General features: G+C 32.1%; 2 protein-coding genes and 1 pseudogene across 3 annotated transcripts; 2 read left to right on the top strand and 1 right to left on the bottom strand.

The window, feature by feature from the left end:
• On the top strand, nt 1-878 carry LOC114424357 (cysteine-rich and transmembrane domain-containing protein WIH2-like). 2 transcript variants are annotated; one of them, XM_028391201.1, is made up of 3 exons: nt 1-158; nt 387-531; nt 621-878. In XM_028391201.1, exons 1-3 carry the CDS (start codon nt 125-127, stop codon nt 664-666), a joined length of 225 nt encoding a protein of 74 aa, XP_028247002.1. In that variant the 5' UTR covers nt 1-124; the 3' UTR covers nt 667-878. The 2 variants fall into 2 exon arrangements, 1 of the variants encoding a protein (XP_028247002.1); XR_003668976.1 differs by having other exon boundaries at nt 29-158; nt 390-531.
• A 3,572-nt stretch (nt 879-4,450) lies between these two features.
• LOC114422112 (eukaryotic translation initiation factor 2 subunit gamma-like) lies at nt 4,451-10,439 on the bottom strand. The gene is made up of 9 exons (XM_028388319.1): nt 10,309-10,439; nt 8,728-8,896; nt 8,338-8,399; nt 7,771-7,883; nt 7,592-7,694; nt 6,299-6,526; nt 5,988-6,206; nt 5,373-5,633; nt 4,451-5,058 (listed from the first exon to the last, which is right to left on the bottom strand). The coding sequence occupies exons 2-9, from the start codon at nt 8,831-8,833 to the stop codon at nt 4,750-4,752; spliced, it is 1,401 nt and encodes a 466-aa protein (XP_028244120.1). The 5' UTR covers nt 8,834-8,896; nt 10,309-10,439; the 3' UTR covers nt 4,451-4,749.
• Nucleotides 10,440-13,865: 3,426 nt separating this feature from the next.
• LOC114423930 lies at nt 13,866-24,294 on the top strand (annotated as a pseudogene).
• Nucleotides 24,295-26,062: the final 1,768 nt, after the last annotated feature.

Raw genomic sequence — 26,062 nt, forward strand, 5'->3', positions numbered from 1 at the left:
ACGAATCTATATATACCGTCAGGCATGCATATTGGCTTCCATAGTTTCCAATTTCACATCCTCTTATTGTTAATTAAACCCTTTGTTTGCACAAGAAAAGAGTAATAACTTGATCATCATCAACATGAGTCGCTTCAACAATCAGCAAGAAGCCCCTGGTGAGTTTTGATTATAATATCATTCAGCAAAATGGCACAGCATAATATGGTTTCATATGTGAATTTTCATTTGATCCAAATCAATTGACACCGTATTTGCATGCTCAATACTCAATAATATGTACTTTCTTTTACATAAAGCTAAAGCTAAAATTAATTTGTTACTTTCCTTGAGAATTGTGAATATCTTTCTAAATGTGGGATTAATGACATGATATTTTGATGCAGCAGTATCATATCCTCCAGCTCCATATGTTAGTGCCCCACCACCTATGGGTTATCCTTCCAAAGATGATCCTACAGCTGTAGGGTACCCCCAACAAAGAGTTCCAGAGGAAACCACAAGCAGGGGCGATGGATTTTGGAAAGGATGGTAAGTTCATACATAGCAAAAATCACTACACCTTCTATTTTCATAAACATGCACCAACCATTTGTTTTAATTACCTTCTTTTCTTGCAGTTGTGCTGCCTTATGTTGCTGCTGGGTCCTGGATTGTTGCTTCTGAATGAATCATAGCACATATTTGTGTTTGTCACCATTTTTTTTTTCACATTGCTAGTTTCCTATTTGTATTCTTTGTAGTTTAGAAGAATAAAGATCTGTCCTCTTGGACAGCTTGTATTTTATCCATTTGGTTGATGTTGTTCTTTTTCCTTGTACTTTGAATTTTTTTATGATGTATTTATTTATTATAATAAGATTAATTTTTTTATTAATAAGACAAAAGTTATCATGAATTGTTGAGTTTGAGAACATTCTAGTAGCTTAACTTGGTGTTTCAATTTCAGACACCTTTGCTACATATATGAATGATAATTGAATACCAATTCAACAAGTAACTTGCCTCAAAAAAATAAATCAACAAGTAACTATTATAAATACTTATGAAAGAGAGAGGAATTAATAATTAAATAAATTTGGTTGTATGAGGATTTTAGTATCCAACTCGTTCTATACATATTAGTTATGTAAAATGTTATATTTAAGACTAATATATAATTTTGATTTTTCTATTTTGGTAGTTCTATTAAAAATAAAGCCATTTAATTCAAATAGAGGCATTTACTTTCTAGGTTAAAAAATTAAAAAAATTGGTTTGAGTGTCTAAATCAGTAAGTTGAATGTTAAGTTATTAACGTTAATTGTGTTTTTATTTTATTTATTGATGATTGGATTATTCAATTTAATAAATTATTATTTAAAAATATATAAAAATATTAATTTTTTAATTTTCATTTAAAAAATAATGAGCACTCAAAAATTAACTAAATTTAATAAATGCAAGGTAGTAGACAATTTTGACCAATCGAAAGAAAGATAAAAGGCTAATAACCAAATGTGAAGTAAAATAAACTAGATGAGTTTCCCGTGCTTTTGCACGGTAGTAGACAATTCAATTTTTATGAAACTAAAAATGATAAATGCAAAATAAATAAATAAAATATGAATGCCGTAAAAAAAAGTGAGAGGCAGAGGAGTGTGCCAGTGCATTAAGTGTTAGCAAATTAGAAGTTACACAAAGGCAAAAAGAAAAGAAAGAGAGACTAATAGCATAACCCATTTGGGTTCTTGGATATTTTTTAGTGAGTATTATGATATTACATATTGGATATAAGAACGTTTATTATTTTTGTCTGCTAATAGAATTTAATTTGAGTTTTTAAATTTTACTTATTAAAAAAACTTGTTTTTATTCTTAAATGACATTAAAAAATAATATTTTTTGATAAAAGTAAAATTCTTTAAAGTTATTCTCCTAAAATTCATCTTCTAATACGAAGAACTTCTTATTAAAAATAACACTAGATATGATGGATATGAATTCTTGAAGTCAAGAATCCGCGTTAAAGACATTCTGAGAGAAAAGGAAACAAATATGAATTCAACATACATCAAATGGTGACACGTGTTAAAAAACAGTAATGACATGCGGACAACGAATTGGAAATTAGATGGTTTTATTATAAGTATTGATTGTAACAACTCAAAGTCAACATTAAAAACTTAATAGTTAAAATTAAGATTATTAAATTCGAAACTTTACTTAATTTGTGAGAGTTTCATAAATTTAATTCGTTTAATTTCGTAGACGTGTAAGAATTCACTTCTTATAAAGATAATAATAAAATATCTATAAATAATATACTAATTAAATATTTCAACAATATAATAAAACAAAATGATAAATCATAAATTTCACAATATTTAAATAATTAAGTCTAGTAATATATGAATATTAGATAATAGCTTAGAGATGTTATAGTAGTGATAGATCATTCCTATGGAGAGTTTGATGTTATTAGAGAATTAGAGTTTGATGTTATTAAAGGTGAGAATTTTCGTATTTGAGAATAACACACTAAATGAAAAAATGTTAAATACTAAATAAACAGAAAATAACTTAAAATGACTTACATTTTGGTCTAACTTTTTCAATTTATTGACTCTATAGTTTACTTAAAGTTTATAGAATCTAGTTATAATATGCTAAAAAAAAGAGTTTACTCAATAGTCAACTAACAAAGAATAAGTAAACTTCGTAAATTTGTAAAAGTCAACGAGTTAACTAAAGAGTTTAATAACTATGGTCAAATATTAAATTGAACGTTAGGAGTAAATTTTCTCATTTTAAAAAATTAGGGATTAAATTTATGTCTCAACTTTTTTAATAGGAGATAAAAAGTGTGGATCGAGAAAAAAAAAAGTACTAGAATAATATTTGCAACCTATATTTAATGTAAAAACAAAAAAAAATAGTACACTAATGGTCCTACAACTTTAACATCATAATAGACAAATCTTATCCAATATCTTATTTTTATCATTTTAAAATTAAAAACTACTTCTTGTTATTGCTATCTAATATCTTCATCTTCATAGTAATTTGTTGGTGGTGTTGTGAGTGAGATCATTCTTCGAGTTTGTTAGTCGCGGAATATCAGTGGATGATCACTTATAGCTTCGTCTTTATATTTAGGAAACGAAATGACAAAATTTTCACATAATTAAAAACTAGGTAATTTAATCTCTTTACTGATATTTTTAGTGGCCCTTTTGTTCATGTCTAAATCATTTTCCAAACATTTTCTCGATAGATCTCATGCTAATATACTTTCGTATACAATCAATATTCATTATTATTAAAATACATCCATCTTATCATGTATCAACTACGCTACACTTTTAGTCGAGCGTCAAATAATTATAACATGCATCAATTTGGAAGTTCGTAATACTTGCTTCCACGTTAAATTAATAATTTTGACATGAATATATATATAAGTAAATATAGATCATGAATGTACAACCAAACATAGTTAACATTTTTCATTTATACTACTCTCAAACTTTCTCATGTTTTTAGGTAAAAAAAAAATCATGTTTTTTTAGGTTAAATTTTCTCATAACCCTTCTAAATCACAATATTTATTACCATGTAATACAATAGATTATGTATTAAAGCATAATAAAAAAATCTTAATTTCGTAGACATTTTACAGTCACATAATTTTTAATGTCTTTTTTTTCTTTTTCTTTTTAACTATCAAAGTTGTATTATATGTTTGACATCTTTCTTAATTTCTTCATAGTTTTATAACATTGATTTTGGATACTTAAACTTAGAAACATGTAATTTCATCCTCAAATTCTTGCTAAAATTTCTAGGCATATACCCATACCCATACTCATTTAACTCCAAAAATTTAAGTTTGAAGTTAATCATTCCCTTTAATCTTTTTATCAATATTACAACATTTACTATGTTCACTTATACCCCTATTTGGCACATCCCAACCAAAGTCAATTTTGACTAAAATATCATCCAGGACCATCTAGGGAGTGGCAATAGCGTTTTCAAACCAACTCTCATTGTCTTGAGGTGTATTTAGAAAACCATTCCAACCACATTGAAGGGTAGTTTCTCACTTTCCCATGTAAAAACAGAAAAGCAAGGAGTCCCCGGATTGGTGCAGTCGGACTGAACGTAGATACAAACACGAAATTAGTTGCCTTCTGATTTACAAATTTTCAAACAATTGGTACCACGAGAAAAATGAATTGCCATATTTTATAAGAAAAAATGAATTTCCCACTCAATCAGTTTTGGTAAATTAAGCAGCAAAATATATTGACGTACTTTTCTGTGAAACATTCTAATTAGCGTGCCCAGAAATATACCTCCAGAAGTCCATGTACCATAATAAGCACCGGAAATGTGCTAATTAACGAGTACCGGAGTCTTATATTTTAATCCATTGCTTGTTTCAAAATAAAATGCTTCACGTATATAACATGTAGAACCAATAGTGCATAATTGCATATTGATAAGATACCATAGATTGAAACAAGTGCTTGCTGAGATTCTCACTCCCAGCCTGAATTCAATCACAGCATAGGATACAACTTCAATAAGAGGTACAGTTGGGAAAATAAACCAATAACGATGTGAAAACAAAATAGAAGACAACAATCAAAAAACGTTTTCTTCTCCACCTCACAAAAATGGTTCCCAACAATTGCCTCCCTTCCCACATATCTAAATTCATCTCAGTTTTTTATAGCTGCTGGTGTTTCTTGTGATCAGTGTTCAACTCAGATGGGGGGCGGGAGGGACATCAAGAGTGATTCCAGCTTGGATTTGTCCCCACCCGATAAGACGCCAATGCTTCTCAACACGTCGACTAAGTGCAATCTTCTCACCCTTGCTAGTGCACACAGGGGAAGTAAGTTGCAACTTCGCCAAGTCATTCTTCACAGCAACTACTCTAGCCCCCGTCGACATTGATCCAATGTTCAACATTAGCATCTCTCCTTTGGCCAGCTTGGATACCTTCCCCTGTCTCTCAGACCCTTTTGTTCGGACACCAAGAAGTCGTCGAAGCAGGAAAAAGTTTACCTGCAAGACCAAATCCAAAATTCATCTATAAATAAAGAATTTCAACCACAACGGAGGAAGTAGGGAACTGAGTCTCATCGTTCATGAGATGTGACAAAATAAGGTTTTGTTGCACAAGATTGAATTATTAAGCATATAGAGTTTAAAGAAAGTCCACATCTTAACCACTGACACAACCCCAACAGATTGGCAAACAAAGAGATTAATGAATATAAGGATCTTCATCCTCTCTAATCTTATGAATCATAAAACTCAAAAAGTTGACTGATCATTCATGGCAGGAGGCAAATTGACAATTGGGCATAGCCACCTACCTCCAGTTCAACAAAAACCTCAGGTAGTGATCCAACCTCTCCTAAAACTTGACCTACCAACCTATCAGCGCGTGTCAAAGTGGGATCCATTGTTGTCCCAACACCAATTAGGCCTCCAGGCACAGCAAATTGAAGCTCATTTTGTTCAGCGTACAATGAAACTATTCTTGAGTATATGGGTGTGCATCTGATATTTCCACTCTCGTCTTTAACAACAATGCCAGGACGAACTTCAATGAATTGATTGACCTTCAAAACACCCTGCAAAGAGCAAATTGACAGATGAGTCTGATGCTCATGGTCTTCCAGCAACTTGAAAGTTCATAATAACAAATCAATTGGTTTGGATGCAAAAATACCACACAATTGCATTCCTTTATTTTGGTTTGGGAATAAAATGGCAGTCTTCCTAGGTATTTTGGAAAATTGCAACCACAAAAATATTCCAAAACAAAAAAGACAATGCAATGCAACAAATTAGTAAGGTGCTTGTTTCATATTCATGGATTCATAGTGGACACCATGGCATTATTTGTAAAATCACTTTGAAATTGTAGCATGGAATTATCAGTGCAGATCAAGCATGATATATTGGAAATTGACCAACCAACCTACCCTCAGAATGCTTCCACCAGCTACACCTCCTTTAATTTCATCAACCTCATAACCAGGTTTATTGACATCAAATGACCGAATAACAATCATGTTAGGTGGAGAAACAAAGTTCCTTTCAGGGATTGGGATCTTCTTCACAATATATTCGCACACAACATCAATATTATACTTCAACTGTGCTGAAATAGGTACTACTGGTGCACCATCAGCAACAGTTCCCTGGCAAATCACAAAAAAGGGGGGAAATTGTCATTTAAGTTATCAAAAAGGAATTCACTTGTGTAGAAGAAATCTCTTTAAAGAAAACTTACTTGTATAAACTTTGAAATTGCCTCATGCTGATTGATTGCGACATTTTCTTGAATCAAGTCTACCTTGTTCTGAAGGATTATTATGTGCTGTAGACGCATGATTTCTACAGCAGCTAAATGCTCAGATGTTTGTGGTTGTGGGCAGCTTTCATTAGCAGCTATGAGTAGCAACGCTCCATCCATGATTGCTGCTCCATTAAGCATTGTAGCCATAAGAATATCATGTCCCTACAGAAATTGGAAAAGTAAAAACAAACAAATGATTTAGCATTTGATTGGAGACCTGTAATTACCTGCTTATAAAAAGGATACTCATAAAAATATGGAAAAACTTATGTGTTCTGTTAGGTAGCCCCTCTAGTTAGTTGAAATAGTTAGTCAGTGAGCTACTTAAGAGTGTACAATACGATTGACTATAAACAAGAGAGAGGAAGATTGGCAAGGGTTATCTTTAGCTTTGAAGAGGAATTTGGAAAGGGAGAAAGCCAAGCCTCTTGAATACCACAAATGTAATAGTTTTCTATCAATACAATTAACAACAATAATCTTATACTGTTATCCTACTAGGTGAGGTCAGTTACATCACACAATGCTGTTGGCCTCAGATAAAAACCAAATTCTCAAGAATACTATTCATCATGAGGTCCTTTTCAGTAATTTCTTTCAGTGTCCTTGACCTCCCTCTACCCCTTTTCACATGACTAGAAAGCACGCAATGTGATCTACCTCTCCTCACCAGTAATCTAAATGACTTTCATTGCATATATCCAAATTCTAAACCATTTTTAACTAATTTTCTGTCATTTCTCCTTAATGAATAATACCAATACCTTCTCATTTACAATCAATTCATATCTTGTCCTTTTTTGTACGGCCACATCCATCTTTCTTCAATAAACACATTGTCTTTCAAACTCTGAACCAGTACCTATCATGACTTTTTCTTACTCTATACCATTGAATGTATACCACTAGCACTTACATAGCATTATAAGTGTAACTACAGACAGTAATAACTAACATGGCTTCAGGGTATACATCTCTCTTCCACAGGAGAAAACCTAAGGATTATTCAATGTGTCATTCATACATACATCACGCATATATGCACACAATACCATGCCTTCCTGCCATTTAAGGAATTGGTATAGAGTACCAAGGACAAATGATGTATTAAGTAAACATATCTCAATATTATATCTCTAACTAAATGTACAGGTATATTATATCTAAATACTAACGAAACTATGAATAAAACAGCCCTAAAAAATAAATGTAAGTTCAGGACTTTACCGGACAATCCACAAATGAAACATGCCTTAGCAATTTCATCTTGCTGTTTTCAAACCCTGGCACGTCACACATAGGACTATCTTCCTTTCCACTTCCATAAGCCCTGTAGAAAAAAATTGATCAGCTCACCAAAAGTTAAACTAACTTGATATCATAATGGCACACAAATAAATACCCACTTGTAGCACATAGGCCTTGGACATCGTTCATCTTCACACTTGTATATTTTTGCATTTGCATAGCCAAGCTTGATTGTAATGTTACGCTCCAACTCATTTTTGAAACGCACAGTCTGCACAACATTCACGGAAACAACACAGGTCAACAGTGTAAATATCCAAAGCTAAAAGAAAATGTGTATTAAGAATAAAAGATGGAATGCTTATGTATAATCCTTTGTTTTAAAACCGAAGATGGAAAAAGTAGGTAGCAAACAAAATTGATCTAAATGTTGTCAAACAACTATGTGGCCTCTAGGAAAAGATAACCACATCTTAGAGGAAGGCTTCCCTCAACCAAAGTTAATCAAGAGAACCCAAGTCCTAAAATATATATCATTAGCAATAGCCTTAGACTTAAGATGCTGAGTTATACTCCTTTCCTATGACATAAATCACATCAATAATCTATGTTTAAATAGGTCCCTGATAAAAAAATCTTTCCAGAAAGGATTATAAATATACAATATATAGATACTCACTACTACCCTCAACCCTACTACCCAACAGAAGAAGACAAAGGAATACCTGGACACCTGATATTGCTTTCACAACTGTTGACTTGCCATGGGCCACGTGACCTATAGTGCCTGTCAGGATGCAATTCATTTCATCAGCCTCGACAGTCACAAATCAAAAAGAAGCTTACACAATATTTTTAATGAGAACTATTTTAGTTCTAGAATTTAATTTTCATGTGCCATGACTGTAAAGATTTTTACACTGTCAACCAATTAGAAATCACTTTAGTATGTGGTTGGATAATTTTACAGAAGTCAACAGTCTTACTATGCATGCCAAAATGTTTCGATAATAATATAAATAAATTTCACACTTCCAATACATTCTAATACTATTCTAATGTGGATGTACCAAATTTGAAATAAATTAATCATAAAATATGAGAGAAAATATTACCGATATTAATAGTAGCCTGCCGAGATATGACTTCTGGAGAAAGTGGATGCAACTTTGTTACATCCAACTTACTCAGGTCTTGCTCCATCAAACCCTTCCGTGACATTTTGACAGCTTCTAATGAAATTTAAAGTGATGATACTGCTTTATGACTTGACAACTAAACTATCTGCATGAACATATCACAGGACAAGAAAAAACATGCATCAGAATCTATAATTTCTTTTCTTTTTGTACTAGTATGCATATAAACATATTAAACAGAATCTAATTCTCTATTGTCTTATCCCACCATGATCCCTCATCAGTTAAAATATGTATGCTTCACGCAGATTCATTATTTTCTCAGTTTCTCTACAAATTAAAAATGAAAACTTACAAGAATGTAAAAATATTATTGTTCCACATTTATGCATAATTTTCTAATATAAGAGAGAGGTGCACAGAATCCCCTTGTGACATTTATGAATAGATTCTTCAACTTTCAGTTCAGGAAGTTAAGCCCTAAAATCATAGAAAATAGTTTTTCTACATACATTTTTTTGCAAAGGAAGCAATAGTAGATGGATGATTCATAAACTTAAGCTTGAGAGTGAAAGTAAAGATGAATTTACTAAACTAAATTGAAGTCTACTCAAAATAAACAGGAATCGATATACTTCTCCATTCTCCCTTTTCATAATTTCAACTCCCAACAGCAATTAACACATTGAGAAACAACATAGTTGATAACTATTTTTAACTTTTGGCAAAATCATTGTCTCAAATTACATCTAACAAGGTGCTCCAATTCTACCACATTATCTATTTGGTTTCACCACAGAAGAAAATATCATCTTAGTCCTCATCTTACCTTATATTCTAACTCCCATCCCCAATTCCAATACGGACCAAAAAATTATCCTTGAAATTGAATTTATCCTACATTCCCCTCTGTTTATAATCAGGAACATTTGACTTCAAAATGCATAATAACAAATACACGACAGACCATTACATTCAAGGATGTTTGATTAACCTAAATTTGTTCCTTGTGAAATCAGACACTACCACCGACATGCAGTAATGGCAGCAGAAGGAAAAACGGGGCTTCCACAGAAAACAACACTACCTATCTATCACATCAAAAACTAATCTAATCAATTTCGAATTAGATAATAGTGAAAAATCATCTTCTTCCCACACCAAAATACTCAACAATCTCCTTTTAATTCCAAAATCAAAGACGGCACCAAATGCCTTTCAATCGAAAACAACAAACTGCAAACATCATTCCAGACCCATTTACAGCGAATACACCAGCAATTCAGAAAAAAAAAACATTTCTCCGAGGCAAAATCAATATTGAAAAAAAAATCAAAACAAAAAAACGACGATGTATATGGTGTAAATGGTATTTTTCGTTTCTAATTCCTGAGAACACAGACCAATTCAAAATTATAATCAGATCCTGAAAAGAAAGGAACAGGTAAAATATAAACAAATTAACATAAAACTACGATTAATCAACAAAACCTAAAAACATAAAATAGATGGTCAATAAGGGAAGAAAGATGAGTAATGACAGGAAAATGATTTAACCTTAGCTCTCATCATAAACGAGAAGTCTCTCACGCTTCTCTCGACGATGGCGCAAATTTCTGCAGAAGACGATCCCTTAATGTGAACTGTGGCGACAAAACCCTAGTTTGTGTATTTATATCTAGCAAAAAACGCGAAACCCTAACCCCTTTATGGGTCGGGTCGGGTCACAAGGGAGGTGCTATTGTAATTGTAATAATATTGAAAAAAATATATATTTGATGAGAGAAGTTGAGAAATTTCCGGGCTCCCTCGAGGTTAAAATAACATTTGAATAAAATAAAAATAATTGTAACTTGTCTATTGTTATTTTTATTGTCTATTATTTCTTTTTTAACTATTTTTTATCTTTTTATTTATGTTTTTTAAACTGAAACATCGTGTTATACTTGTATTTATTGTCACTCCTATATCTTAAATACCAAAACAATAGTTGTAATAATTTATATTAAATAGGAAAATCAATTGCAGTTTAGTTATACATTTTATTTATTTATTAGACAAAGTTAGTACTCATCTAAAAACAATATAAAACACAAGACTTTCACTTAATAATGAAATTTGTGCCTAATCTAAGACATAAAAAAAGTAATTAAATTTGTGCCTCACTCTTGAAGTTGGGAGAACATGGTTTGTAGAATACAAACTAATTAAATTTTGGATTGATGATATTTTTAGTTTTATTTCTTTTTCAAAATCCAATTTTTGTTCCTTACTTTTTAAAATCAATTATTTTAAAATAATAAACTTAAAAAATAAAGACAAAATTATTAAAATATAATGTATTAAAACAAATTTTACTAAAAAAAGGAACAAAAAAGTATTTTAATCCATATTTTTCTGTCGGTAAGTTTTACGTGAATAGGAATTATGGGTAGGAGAAGATTTATTTTGAATTTAAGCTAATTCACTTTTAATTTATAATTTTTCTGTAACTAATATAGAATTGAACAAGAGTGACTTTAGATAGAGAATTTTCATTGAGGGAGTAATTTATTAGAGAATTTAAATTTTTTTAATCTAAAATTCATTATTTATATTTTTCTGTGAAGAATATAAATTTTTAAAATTTTAAAACAGAATTTTAAATTACTAAAATATGAAATTTTAATTTTTGAGTCAAATGAAACTTTGTTGTAACAATGTGATGTACTTTGTTATAAAAAAATTACTTACAAAAAAAAAAACACTTTTGGTAGCACAAAAGTAGAATGATCACATTAGAGCAAGTTTTACAAAATACCATGAAGCAAGTACATACAAAATCAATATTTCAACTTCAATATCAATTAGTGAAATGAACCTCAAACATAGTAGTTGAACATGAATACAAGCAGTAAAAAATACTAAGTTATATGATATAGCGGGTTTTCTCAACATCAGTCATAGAAATTGTGAAATCCATATATTTTATCTATATGAAACTGCTATTAGAAGAGCTTCTAATCAACTTCTCAAACTCATCAATAGTTCTAGGTGCATCTTCCTTGATTAATCTTTCTTTAACAATCCTTATTTTCTTCCCCCTTCATGGTATACTTGCCACATTAGAAATCAAAAAAGCAAAACAGAAAAAAATGATTAAGGGGTAAAAATTAGTCCAAACTTCTACAACCTCTTCCATATCTAAGCTTCAAAAAGAAAACACAAAAGAACGGAGAAATAAAACATAGATAATAGAGTTCAAAAATCATGGATCATTTTAAACTTGTCCACTATAAAAAGTTAAACCATATGTATTAACATTTGGATATTTAGCATAATCGAGCTAATGAGTATTTAGAGCAATAGTCTATTTATCTTACACCAAACCAAGAAACTTCAAACCCTTATGAACTAAAATATAGCAATTATAAAACATACAAAAAATAATCAGATTTCTAGTTAAGAAAAATCAAATTATCCATTAAAAAAATGTAACACAGCCAAACAAAACACAAACTATATATATGTTTCTTTTATCATATTGTAGTATAGTAGTCCAAGTCCACATTTTCATATGAAAAAAATCATAAAAATAAGAGAAATGAAATACCATGAAAGAAAAATGTTAACTAAACAAAGAGAAAAGATACCCACACATTTCCTTTTTTTGTTCCATTCTTCCTTTCCAGAAAAAACCTGCAAAGTGAACAAATATAGATACTAGGCAAAAAATAAATAAAACACATTTTAAATGGTCATATTCTAAATGTAGTGTGATAGTGAGTATGCATTGATAAACATTTATGTAAAAACAAATCAAGAAAATTCCATGTTAATTATGAAGGCTAGATAACTTGGTTGCATGTATTTACCCAATTTTTCAAATACATTATCACTTTGAGATGCCAGTCAATCCTATAATTTGCGCATTTGGTTGATAAATATTTTTTCTAGTGTTACATCTTGAATGAAGATAAAGCTCGTGCTTGTTCTTAATTGTGGCATGGTCTTTGAACCATTCTTATGAATATAAAGAAATGAGTAATTTGCCATTTTAATTTTTTCTGATAAAAAAGATATATACTGAAGAATACTGACAAAATGCATACCCTTATCAAGAAAGTATAATAAGATTTTTTTTACACCAATCTTTCAGTTTTGTTAGTTTCTCTAATTGTTCCACCTTCATATCTTACTTTGCATTTTTCTATCTTGGGGCTAAAAAAATTCATCCAAACTTCTATAACTTCTCTCATACCTAAGCTTAAAAGAAAAGAAAACAAAATAACTGAAAATAAAATACGATAACAGAGTCCAAAATAGCGACAGGACGGGAGCGGTGAGAGGTGGAGTGACAAGAACTCAATGACAACGAAATTCGAAACGGAGTGGACGATACAACTCAAAAATAACGAAATAGTGACTCGAAAAATAACGTCGACATCAATACACGTTTATCCAAGATGGTTTTTTTGTTCGATTTTGTAAAGGGGATAGATAAAAAAGAAGAATAGAGAATGAATGAAAATGAAAATGAGGGATAGAAAACTAAAAAAATGTGACATTTTAATTCAACAAACCTTTTGAATATCTGACCTATTTTAATAACAATTTAAGTAAGAAATTTTGTTTGTGATCAAATTTTCAACCTTAACAATGAAAAAAAGAATTATATCATTTATTTATTTCTATTTATTATATGATTTATGATATTTATATTTTTTTAAAAAATTGTTTTTCATTTCTAGTCTAATGCTATACTTATTTTTTTATTTAATTATAAATCATTCAACATATTTTGTTTTTTAAAAAAATGTTTTACATGCAACATAATAAATTAAAGTTCGAATCTCCGATGTATTAACATTTATTAACGGATTATGTTTAAGAAAGAATTGTGATTGGAGGAACAGAATTTTGGGAAACAAAAAAATAAAAAATACGGAGGTATGGTTTATTCATTTGTCTATTTTTCTATTATTTCTGTCTACAAATACAGAGTTTGCTAGAAGAAGGTGAATTGTGGCGGTCTTTAAAGATCCATCAAGAACTGTACTCAGAGCTCCTCTCTTCAACACAAACTCAATTTCTGTCTCTCTTTTTCTTTAATCCTCGCACAAAACGAAGAAACCATGAAATCCGACAGAGAGAAGGAGAAAGAGAAAGAGAAAGATCGCTGCATCAGTTCTCATATGCAGACCCTTCATCGCCGTCTTCTCCACGCCTTAAACCTTGGCACCAGGTCTCAACTTGCACCCCCACCCCACCCAGTCACTTCCCTCCCGTGAAATTTTCTTGAAATTTTCTATCTTTTTTACTTCCCACATAGCGGGCACCCTTCTACCCATCATTTAATTTTATATCTCGTTGGTTCAAAGTGATTGAATTGTGTTTTTCGTTTCTTGGCTTTTTCTTTTGGTCCCGGGTCAGAGACCACGGTGTCCCCCAACCCATTGGTCAGAGAATTATCTGCTCGCGGTGTGTGGCTGCTGCTGTCACAAGAGAATTTTGCACATGGTGAGAATCACCCACTCATGTGAATGCAGCAGGGCGTTACACCATTGTGCCAACCCTTCGGGTCTTTAGTTTCATGGGTTGTTGTGAATCTTTTTGAATCTTTCTCTCTTTTTTACAGACATTTTGATGAGAAGACTTGTAGATGGAAGTGGCAGTGTGCCAACATTGAAGTGCAGAAAAATGTGCTACGATCAATTGGTGCGTTTCTTGATTTTCATTATCAGGAGATGCACGTGCAGCACGTCATGCTATTGCTAAGGTGCATTGTTTACATGCTTATTTATTTATTTATTTGGGGCTTTAACTGTAGTTAATAGAACATGTGAACCTGAATTTGGAGTTTCATGCTAGTTCATTAGAGTTCTAAATCATACATGACTGTATTTACTTGAAAAGATTGAAGAACTTAGAGATTTTTAATTATGAATTTGCTTGAGTCAATTGCACTCGGCATACTTAGGAAGTTAGGATTATATTTACATCAGGGGAATCACCTACAATGACTTATTGCATTACAATTCAATTACAAATAATTAGAAGAAAGCATTTCCTAAGGGGCCATTTGGTTTGAGATTTCCCTTTGTTCCCTGTTTTCTGATGTATATACAAGAATAAGTGAAAATAGAAAACAGTAAAAAGTCATTTTTTACTGTTCTTACTTTTGAAATCAGTAAATAAAGTGAAAACAGAAAATATTTTCTCAAGGCAAACAGATACTTTTTGAAACTGGTTACTAATGCAATACTATGTGAATTCCAACATATATATTTATGTAGAATGGTTTGATATAAATTAGTTGGTCTGATATTTTCAATATCATTGAAATATGTACTTCCCCACGTTGCTTTACTTCTTTAGGAGCCTGTTGCCGATATTTTGGGAGCGCACTATTATGGATTCTTCAATGCAAAAGGTTTGTCATGCTTGAAAAGCTTAGTACATACTCTGGATTATACATCATCCCTAGAAAGTTATGGATCATTTGATAAACTTCAACTGGCTATTAACTTAATTGGGTTGACTTGTCTTTCAAGTTTACCAGAGTATCAAAGATGTATCATAGAGAGCAAAGGGATAAAGGCAATTGCTCTTCTTGTGAAACAATGCTTAAGTAATGACATTCATGTAGACAGGCGCGAAACTTCACTCCTCATTTGCACACAACATTCCCGGAAAGGTCTTGTTGCTATATTGATAAAGAAGATTGGTAAGGTTCCAATGTTCTCTTATTTTATAGTTTGTTGGGATTGGCTGAAATTCTTCATCAGTGTGACCTTCTACAAGATAATTCTCAACAATTTTCTAGAGAGGTGACAAATATTAGGAGCTCAATTAGTTAGCAAACTTCATGAGATCTGTAGTGGCAACTCTTTCAGTCCTGGAGTGAGATGGTATGTTTCGCATATTCTAACTTATTTTGGATTTTACGGTTTCCCAAATGAATTAGCCAAAAGAATTGGGAAATCTCTCAATAAGGAAGAATACTCAGATATGTGGCTCATTGTATCTTCTCATGTTGAATATGAAGCATTGGTGTTATTGTTGAAATATGAATACTCGGGATGTTTACATGCAGGAGAAGAAACAGTGAAGAAGCTGAAAATTCTTGCTAAGCGCTGCAAACTACAGCCTCTCTTGCAAATGCTTTATAGACAGCGTCCAAAGTGGGGTACACCTTTCCCCAGCATTAATCTTACTTCATCTCTTGGTATAGCTTCTTATAAAATATCTTGAAATTGCATGTGATTGGTGTAATCTTGCATTTTCTTTTTTGTTTATGGCTATTCCCATCTTTGTTTCCCACAAAACCCTGTGCAGTAATTCACATATACTAGAATAGCAGCCTTCAGCTTAATAGTTTGTTAGGTTCATTTGGTGTTTTAAAAATAAGAGATATGTTTCTGAGAGGACTATTGCACTTGGAAGCTATGAAGCACGAAGTTGGACATGAACACGGACACAACTAAAATCTAAAAAACATAGGACACGGGGACATGACATATGTGTGTGTGTGTGTATATATATATGTATCTATGATCAACATGACAAAAATGTGAATTGATAATTAAGATTTATATCAAGACGAACAAAGGTTGTGCCAAAGACACACGAAAGGAGAGGAAAGTCAGTGAACTAGAAAAGAAAAAGTGACGAACAGAGGGACCACAATGTGAAGTCAGCCAAGCAAGACGACTAGACGCCGACGAGGCAATGACGAAATGAAAATAACCAATGACACCGACGTACTTAGAATGTGAACAAATAGTGTCGTACAAAAGGGGCAAACTGCAAATGTGAATAGAAGAGAAGGAAGAACTTTATTTGAAAGAGGATATCAAAATAAGCTAGTTTTAATAAGAAATTTTTATAATCTAAACTTTTAGGTTGATTTAAAAAAATTTAATAATAAAAATCAGAGAAGTATCTAATGTGCGTCCAGAGAAGTGTCTGATGCCTGTCCAACTACTTGGAGAAGTGTATGCGGTGTGTCCAAGCCCAAAAAAAAAACTGGACACCGCAAAAACGTGTCAGACACGGTGTCCGCCGCATGTCCAAGGAGTGTGGGTGTCGGAAACGTGTCCAACACGTGGACACGACATTCATCGGAAGTTTCCGTGCTTCCTAGTTTGGAAGCAGTTGCTAAATGGAATTGTATTATTATTATTATCAAGTATATAGTTAGACAACTATTAGCTAAACTTACTGATTGGAGCTTGCTTATTGATTAGATATTTATTGACTTTGATTTAGGCGAAGTAAAGGGTTTCTACTTTCTATACAATGAAGAATAGTAACAGTGATATTGCTAACATTTGTTTGCAAGGTTTGGGAGAGAAATTTTTATTTTTTTCAATTTGTTTTCAGGGAGGTTACATTGGAAGCTAAATCAAATAAACTTGTTGGGTGGACATGCAATATTTGTTCTGACATGGTACCCTATATGCATGTTCACAAAGTTATATTGCTGTCTGGTTGTGATTATTTAAAAGGTTTATTCCGGTCAGGAATGCAAGAAAGGTGATTATTGATCAAGACATTGATAATTGATCTATTTTACAGTTTTTTCTGATATACAAATGATGAAAATGTCACCCAAAAGCTTTGCCTATTATTCAAGCTGGAGCTCATGAAAATTGAACATGTAGATGGTCCAAAGGAAAGCATGCATGGGTGTCTATATCTTATCTCTGTTCACAATATCTATCTAATCTGTTTTATGATTAAACTCTTATTAAAGACCTGATAAGAACCTTGGGGCTTCTAACCCCCAGTACTAGAATCCTATACTTTTAATGTGGGACTCAAGCTCCACACCTTGCTATAGGATCGTGACAAGGCCATGATTCAAATCTTTTCTTCACAAGCATATTCTAACTAAATATATTGCCTTTGGAAACTCATTGACACTTGTTCTTGAGTCTTGAGTTCTATTAATTTAATCTAAGAATTGGTTGGAAATGGTTTGGAACCATGTCTGTTGTTAGAATTATATATTATTCTCTTAATTATCATTAGAGAGCAATGAGGGATTTGTTCATTATTACTTAAATTAGATTGATTCTATGTAATTAATGTAGATCCTATTTGCTCATTATAAATAAAGGATTAGTGGGTCATCCAAGACACATCATTACTGTAAAAGATTGTTATAGGCGTCATCATGGTTTGCATTGTTATGTTCATCCCATGTTAACTTCATTTGAACTCTCAAGTTAGTCTGGTACATCCTTGGAAATTAGACGTGGAAGAATTTTTCTTTTCTAATGAGAAACTATTCAAGCCTTCTTTGTTTGCTTTAATTTTTGTGTCCCGTTTGCATTTTGATTGCCTTGTCTGTTCCCCTAATGGTCTGTCTTAAATGTTATTCATTCTTGCAGTCATTCAGAAGTCATAAAAGTTGATATTAGCTGGGAAGCATTGATCAAACTAGTGCAGTGGTTTTATTCTGATGATCTGCCTAATCCTCCTTCTGGATGTATGTGGGATAATATGGATGATGAAGAAAAGCTATTCAATCTACACCATATGTGGAGCTTTGTTGACTTGCTGAGTTCTGGATTTTGGAAAATATTCAGGAAGCCTGCTGCAATGTGATTATGTCTTGTCTTGATAATGAACAGTTTTTTATTCTATGCATTTTTATTCAAATTCATACTATAAACTCTAGATGCTATTATCGCTTAGAGAATTAAGGGTTTTGATGCTATTATTGATTGAATTTTATCCCAATTAAATCCCTCCCCCATACCTTCGCATAGCGAAGAGCCTCTGGGCAATGGGGTACGAAGTTTTTTTTAAATTCATATGAAAAAGTTGGGATGACGGTTTTGAGGCAATTATTGTATGAATTTGATTCATACTATAAAACCAAGACGATATGCTTTGAGAATTGACGGTTTTGATGCATTAATTGTATGAATTTCATTCTTACAATAAAATCGAGATGGTTTGCTTTGAGAATTGACGGTTTTGATGCAGTTATTGTATGAATTTTTATCCAAATTCACACTAGAAAATTGGGATGGTATGCTTTGAGAATTGACGGTTTTGACGCAATTGTTGTATGAATTTTTATCCAAATTCATACTAGAAAATTGGGATGGTATGCTTTGAGAATTACGGTTTTAATGCAATTATTGTATGAATTTTAATTCAAATTCATACTATAAAATCTGGATGGTATTATTGAGGGATTTGATGTTATTATTGTATGAATTTTATTCAAATTCATAGAAAAAATTGGGACGGTATTTTTATAAAAGAGGAGTTGAACAACACTCACAAGGTGTGAGATGTTGTAGCCCTCAAGAGTTACAGACACCAGAACAACCAACTAACAAAATACACCACATAAGTAAGCACTAGAGACGTCCATGTGCAACCAAACAGATTAACTCTCCTAATGCCATAGACAACACAGTATTGTTACTACTGCTAAACTGCAACAAAGCCCCCAACAAGAAAATTGGGTATGAGAATTGACGATTTTGATGCAATTATTGGAATCATACTATAAAATCGGGATGGTATGTTTTTAGAATTGACAATTTTGATGCCCATTATAGTATGGATTTTTGTTCAAATTCATAGTACAAAATTAGGATGGTCATGGAGTTGGATTAAGGTTAAATTCAAAAGAGTATATTTCTCTTTCTATCAGTGGCAGATGCTTATGTATGAAAGATGTCGCGTGAGTTAGGCTTGATGGAAGGCCAACCACTGGCAACCTCTGTTTTTGTCGTGGATTTTTCGATGTTCTGATAATATGTTCATCACAGTAGACATATGTTGACTTGTATGTGGGGTTTTAGTACTCTGTTGTGCTGGGTTGGTTTTGTTTGTTAGGTTGACTCTTACAAGGCTTTCTGTTTGTTGTCATCCTCTATGTTTGTTTGTTGGGGGTCATATATCAGACCTTGTGAATTACGTTTCAGCCTCCTTTTCATTTTATTAATAAAACTTATCTTTGCCTTCAATTTTTTTTTATTCAAATTCGTACTAAAAAATCTGAATGGTATTATCACTTTGATAATTGATGGATTTGATGCTATTATTGTATGAATTTTTGCCAAATTCATACTAGAAAATTGGGATGGTTTGCTTTGAGAATTGACTTGATGATTTTGATGCAATTATTGTATGATTTTTTATTCAATTTGATACTGTTAAATCGGTATGATATGCTTTGAGAATTGACAGTTTTGATGCAATTATTGTATGAATGTGATTCATACTATAAATCCAGAATGGCATGCTTTTAGAATTGACCAAAATGTGCAATTATTCTTTGGCAGACTGGTTTCTGTTTCAACTGTATGTGTTTAGGTGCACTTCCTAGTGCTGTTGAATGTTGATGGATAACTACAATGTGGGAGAGCATCTAATTTGGAGCCATATTCGATGGTATTAGATTATAGCTGCTTGCATGGTTAGTCTTGTAGCATGTATGAATGTAGTTATGCAGGACATGCTGTTATGGAGTGAATGTATGTCTATTTTATATATCAGATGTTTATATGAGCAGGACTGGAGGCTATCAGATTCGGATTATTATGTGTGAGCAAAGTTTCGGGGAAGGCTACTGTTATTGCTGCAATAGGTGTCAGGTATACAAAGAAATATGCCGATGGGGGATATACAATCTCTGGTATGCAGGTGTGCAAGATCTTATGCCCAAATATGTTTTTGCAGTGGGGGACATTCATAAGGCCTTTCACGAGTTTTTAAAGGAAGGTTAGGGTGTTAAGAATTGCCATTTGTGTAAGTATGAATGTCTTGGTGATGGTATAAAGTCAAGTGGTCTTATGCAGACAGAACTTTTTCGGCACTCATAATGTTAGGTTGCGATGCATGGGAGTAATTGAACAGTTTTAGCAAATAGTGGATATGGGGGGATAGTATGATCATATGTGAAGCAACTAAGATGGGACTGCTTGCTGTATTATGGGTAAGTTTTGGTCAGGGTAGACTAGTAATGCTGCAACTTTATGTATTTGCAGAGCAGTTTTTAACATAACTTCTGTTAAATCTGCCTACATCTACTATTAATGAAGTTTATTTTGCCTTTAAAGAAAATGATGAAACCAAGTTTAGCAATACTAAAAAACCTTTGGCTGGTAAGTGACTCCATTTTGGTAGTGCAGGCCTTTCTAATCATACTTTGGTCCCTTTGGAAAATATTCAGGAAGCCTGCTGGAATGGGATTATGTCTTGTCTTGATTCTTCCAGTCAGTTGTCGATTAAAATAATCAAAATGGTATATAATCACTATTTGTGGAAGTTGATTGAGGTTGCAGCAAATCTCATGGCTCCTTCATATCGTCAATTACAAAATTCTGGTAAACTTGAAGAATTTGATGATGCGCTAGTGCACTTAATTTATTCTGCTTCTATTCAACTTTACCAAGAAGGCACAAATTGCTTTAGGTGATTCAATATTTCCTCAAGATGATTCATAGTTTAGGAGATTGAGGCATATGCTAAAAATTTTTAGGAGCTAAAAACTTTGTCATGTTAGGTATGCTGACCTTTCTGTCACATTATTTTTTTATTTTGAAGGTTTTAAAATTACTTTTAGAATTTTAATATGAATCCCAAAACTGGTTCTTTTCTGCTTCTTCATTAAAATCTGAAAGGCAAAATCTGCTTAATTAGGGACATTAAGCATGTTCTATATATTAGTCTTCCTTCCATTTCCTGGACAATATTTGTCTTTTCATTTTGCACTTATTATATCAGTGCTGCTTTTGCATAGCTGAAAGCTCTATATAATTCCCCTTTTCAAATAACTGAGAAAACCAGTTCAAGTTCTCCTGTTTTATGTAACTTCCCGATTATTTTATTCATAGATTTTCTGGCTTCTGTAATTCATCAAACTCATAGTATTGCTAAGCTGTTTCCTAATCTGTAGGAGTTTTTTTGTCAAATATCATGTTGGATAAAAGTTTTTTTTTACAAAGGAGAGAAGAGACATCTGGGGGAGAATTAAAAAATTTCCTTATTAAAAAAAAAAGGAAAGAAAACAGTGAGCTGAAGTAGCTCAAAGCAAGTAAAACAATTTGTTGTAGTGGAGGTTAGAAAAAACTTGTTGCTCTTTTAGAACTATAATATTATGTTGGGTCTGTTAAGAATAAATCTTTCACTTAGTAGTTCTTATAAACAATTCATAGTAGTCAATGTGGATTTGCTCTCTCCTTTATCTTCTTTTTTTATCTGTTTTTCGAATATAAATTGCAGTTGAAGATATCATGTCATTTGATTTCAGTTCATAAACCATCAGTTTAAAGCTCAGTCTACAAATCATATTAAGTAACTATGAGTTCCTCCATCTAATTTATTGGTAGGTATTTCTCTTATATTCTGAAAACACATTTTAACTAGTTATGCTTTTCATATTAATAGGTATCCATGATGCAAAAAATCTGCTTTGAGAAATTTTCTATCCCGTTCCATCAAAAAACCATGCCATACACCAGTTAATTATTACTTTGAAGACTTTCTCATCTAATAACAATAATTGAAAAGAATTAATTTAGTGTTCCATTTGGTTCACGCATGAAATTAGTTAGTGATGTGTTTTTCCTTCTCTAATTTGCCTAGATTATGGTTAAAAGTAAAATAGTTAATACAACTCCCCCCTATTAGCCTTAGGAATGGGCATTTGGAAGAGTAGATTTCTGGGAACTTCAAGTGGATGGTAGTTTTTGCTTTCTGCAACCCTGTTTGTTAAGGGGTGGGTGTCAACACAAGTTAACTTATGAACAACAGTATCATTGAGGAATTTAGAAAGGATTTGATTCACACTCTTTCCCATTATCTAAATGCAATCTTTTAATTGGGCTCCCAAACTGTGTTTGAATCATAAAGTAAAAAAGTTGACTTACAGCTGAAAAATGATAAAGAATTTAGGTGGGAAAGATGACGAAAGAGGGGAAGAGGGAAGAAGAGAACAGAACAGAGAGGATAGAGAGATGAGAAAAACAAAGATACGAGAGACCTGTAAATGTAAACTGCACTTCTGTTATTATTGTTCTAGTCTGTCTAAAATACATAGCCCTATTTTGTTTATAGGCAGCTACCCAACAGTTATGAAATCCTATTTGATGGTAGCAGGCTAACTAACTAATTAACATTCTTATCCTATTTGTATTTACATAACAATACCCCTTCCCCAAAATAGAACCCTTGTCTTGAACTTCAAACGAGATGGTAAGAGGAAAATCTTCAGTTCAATCCCAAAAAAGTTTTGAAGAACTCTTTCCAAAAATTACTCAATAACAGGATCCTTATCACTAGTTATCTCTACCGGTGCTCCATGTAGTCTATAGATTTGATACATGAAGTGCTGGGCAAGTGTTAATGGCTGCTTATGGATGCGAAAGCGCCACAAAAAGGGCATACTTTCTCATACAATCTATCAAATGGTATCCTTGCCTTGGTTTTGGCAGTAAAAAAAAATTGGGCTGTTTAGATGCTTCTTCTACAGTTAAAGTGTGTGTTTGTATTAATGTTTTGTCATCCATTGCAGACGTTCCTAGGAACCAAGTGTGACTGCAAGAATTTGTATGATCTCCGTTGAATGGAATTTTAATGAGTAATCAAACACAGCAAAAACTTTCAGTTTTTTTGAAGAGTTCTTGGGGGCGAAAGGAACATTCTTGGCTATCCCAGTCGCTGACTTCTCTCTTTTGGCTAGGTCCCACTTCCCGCTAACTCATTCTTGCTGGACTTCCACTTGTGTACTTTCTGCCATGTTAACATTGGCAACTGCCATGTTACTCATGTTCTTATTCAACATTTTCCTCTCAGCCTTCGTTGCAGTATGATTTCTTGTATATGCACCAAGCTCAAAGCTTCTCTCATGATTTTTTGGCTAGGCCAGCATATTGTTCTGCAGACCAGCTGCCCTGTAAGCATCAACAAGGTATTATTGAGACAAGAAAAGTTTCCAGAAAATTGCATTAAATTCATCATTGAATTCTGCCAAGGTGCCATGTCTAGACTCTAGACACATCAAATTTAGAAAGTGATCTTTTTGATGTGTGTACGATGGTGCGCTTTGCTACCACGTCGAAGATTTTTGGAGGCATGGTCTCTTTCACATATTAGTTGCTGGAGCTGATTAGATATGCCCTCCACCATGTATGATAAATAATGTATAAATAAGAAAAAAGAAAAATAAAAGGGCCTAAATAACTCCTAGAACTGAAAACAGACAGCGTAAGATAGTACTGAAAGCAATAACATAAGACCCGACTCTTAGCTTTCCTTTTATTTTTCTTAGTTATGACTAGCTTAGGAAGTTTATGTCATAAATGTTTTAGACTTTTGATGTATTTATTCCTATGCATGGTACTGCTAGACTTGTTAGTTGATGTTATGGGTTGTATTTTTTGTTATGAGACACCAAACTACTTATTTCCTCTTATGCATATGGTGGTAGGACGTGTGGTTGTTTAGCATGAAGATGTTGTTTGGTTTGGAAAGCAAAAAATTTGTCTTTCCTTAATAACTTAATTTAAGGATTTCCTAAAATTAAATGAAGAATGAAGTTTTCCGCATCTATAGAAGTGAGTTGTCATGTAGCAAATGTGGGTCGTTACTAGGGGTGAGAATAGGTCAGGCCGGTCTATATATATATATATATATATATATATATATATATATATATATATATATATATATATATATATATATATATATATATATATATATATATATTATTTTTTTGTACCAATATATACGTGTCATTGCATTGAACAGAACACACGGTATAATTAATATTTTTTTTTGAAACTAGCCGACTTTGATTACAAACTACTGCTCCATAACTTTCATTCTTATAATCAATTAAGACTTTAATTACAATTTAAGTTGTGTGAGTCATGTGTTGACTTTCATTCTTTTTACTAGTTTTCATTCCCTTTATATTTCTCATTATTTTTATTGGCTTATTTTCCTATTCCTTTTGAAGTAAGACAGAGAACACAAGCTTTGATAGAAAGAACACAACCTAACAAAAATTGTAGAGCAAACAAAAATCGTATCCTTTTCACTTCAAGCTTTGATAAAGGTAAAACTTCAAAACTTTGCCATTTTTTCTTTCATCTTCTTATTCTTTTAACAAGTTTCATTATGAGTCTTGTTTATGTTCACGTTGGTCTTTTGTTACTTGGTGATATATGATTTCAGTTTTGGATTATTTTATATCACATGGTGATTTCAGTTTATATTATTAATATATTTGTAAGACTACCAACTAAATTAACGTTAGATTAAAAATTAAGTCAAATTATATATTAAGGCCTTGTCTAGTCTATTATAGAAGGTGTGCTATTTTTTTCGTAAAAACAACTATCAAAGGGATATTAAAGGTTTAATGTGAAGAAGATTTTTAAAAAGGCTGTCAGGCTAGGCTTTTAAAAAGGTCAGGTCGAGTTAAAATAAAAGTCTTTGATAGGTTATAGGTCAAACTCAGACCTAAAAAATTCATTTGGAGACTAAGCTCAGGCCTTTTAAAGTCTGATCTAGTCTATTCCCACCCCCTAATCGTTACAGTGATAATAACTATTTTTCGTGGTTTTTGAAGCCCTTTATCTTTCAAATATGACGCGATAGAATGAGACTGAAGAATCCAATAAATAAAATGAAAAGAAAAAAACAAAAAATTAATCAAGTGGATTATAACATTAGGATGAATTTATTATTAACTAATCCTACATAGAAAAAAAGTAGCACAATAAAAAAAATTTTAAAAAAATGACCAGAAGTTCAAGCTTCATGTGAGAAACTGAAGAGTAAAAGGATTTTTACTAATTCAATATAAAAAAAAAATATGAAGCAAACCATGAAAGCCATGACCAAAAAAGGAATCTACCAAAATGACATTAACTTCAAAGAAAGAAAAGTTTAACCGTCGATGAGTTTTATAATTGAAGAAGAATCTAATCAAAGTCTTTTGTTTGAGAATCTCAAAGGAGGTTCATTTCTTTTCTTGTCACTGTTTTCATGGTTTGCTCTATATTTTTGTGAATTAGTGAAAATGATTTTTTCTTCCGTTTCTGGTATGAAGCTTAAGTTTTTGATCTTTTTTTCTTCTCTGACTCTATTTTTCATTTAAAAGATTTAAAACTTTTAATTAAACAATGTTTCTTATATATGAAATAGGAGAGAAGTACAAAATGAGAATATGTGGAGAGAGATGATAATACTATCTTATGTGAGAACATGAGTACAAAATTTTAAATTAAATTCTAATATATCATCAAATCAAGATTAATCAAACAAATCTATAAAAATCTTAATCGTGACT

This window comes from Glycine soja, chromosome 8 (genome assembly GCF_004193775.1).
Source record: "Glycine soja cultivar W05 chromosome 8, ASM419377v2, whole genome shotgun sequence".
Lineage (NCBI taxonomy): Eukaryota > Viridiplantae > Streptophyta > Magnoliopsida > Fabales > Fabaceae > Glycine > Glycine soja.

Excerpts from the sequence above, each read along its gene's own strand:
- LOC114422112 (XM_028388319.1), bottom strand. The coding sequence starts at position 8,833 with ATGTCACGGAAGGGTTTGATGGAGCAAGACCTGAGTAAGTTGGATGTA. Across the intron at positions 6,527-7,591 it reads TTTCATTTGTGGATTGTCCG|GGACATGATATTCTTATGGC; the intron begins GTAAAGTCCTGA and ends CAATTTCTGTAG. Across the intron at positions 6,207-6,298 it reads CAATTTCAAAGTTTATACAA|GGAACTGTTGCTGATGGTGC; the intron begins GTAAGTTTTCTT and ends GTGATTTGCCAG.
- LOC114424357 (XM_028391201.1), top strand. The coding sequence starts at position 125 with ATGAGTCGCTTCAACAATCAGCAAGAAGCCCCTG. Across the intron at positions 159-386 it reads CAATCAGCAAGAAGCCCCTG|CAGTATCATATCCTCCAGCT; the intron begins GTGAGTTTTGAT and ends ATTTTGATGCAG. Across the intron at positions 532-620 it reads GATGGATTTTGGAAAGGATG|TTGTGCTGCCTTATGTTGCT; the intron begins GTAAGTTCATAC and ends CTTTTCTTGCAG.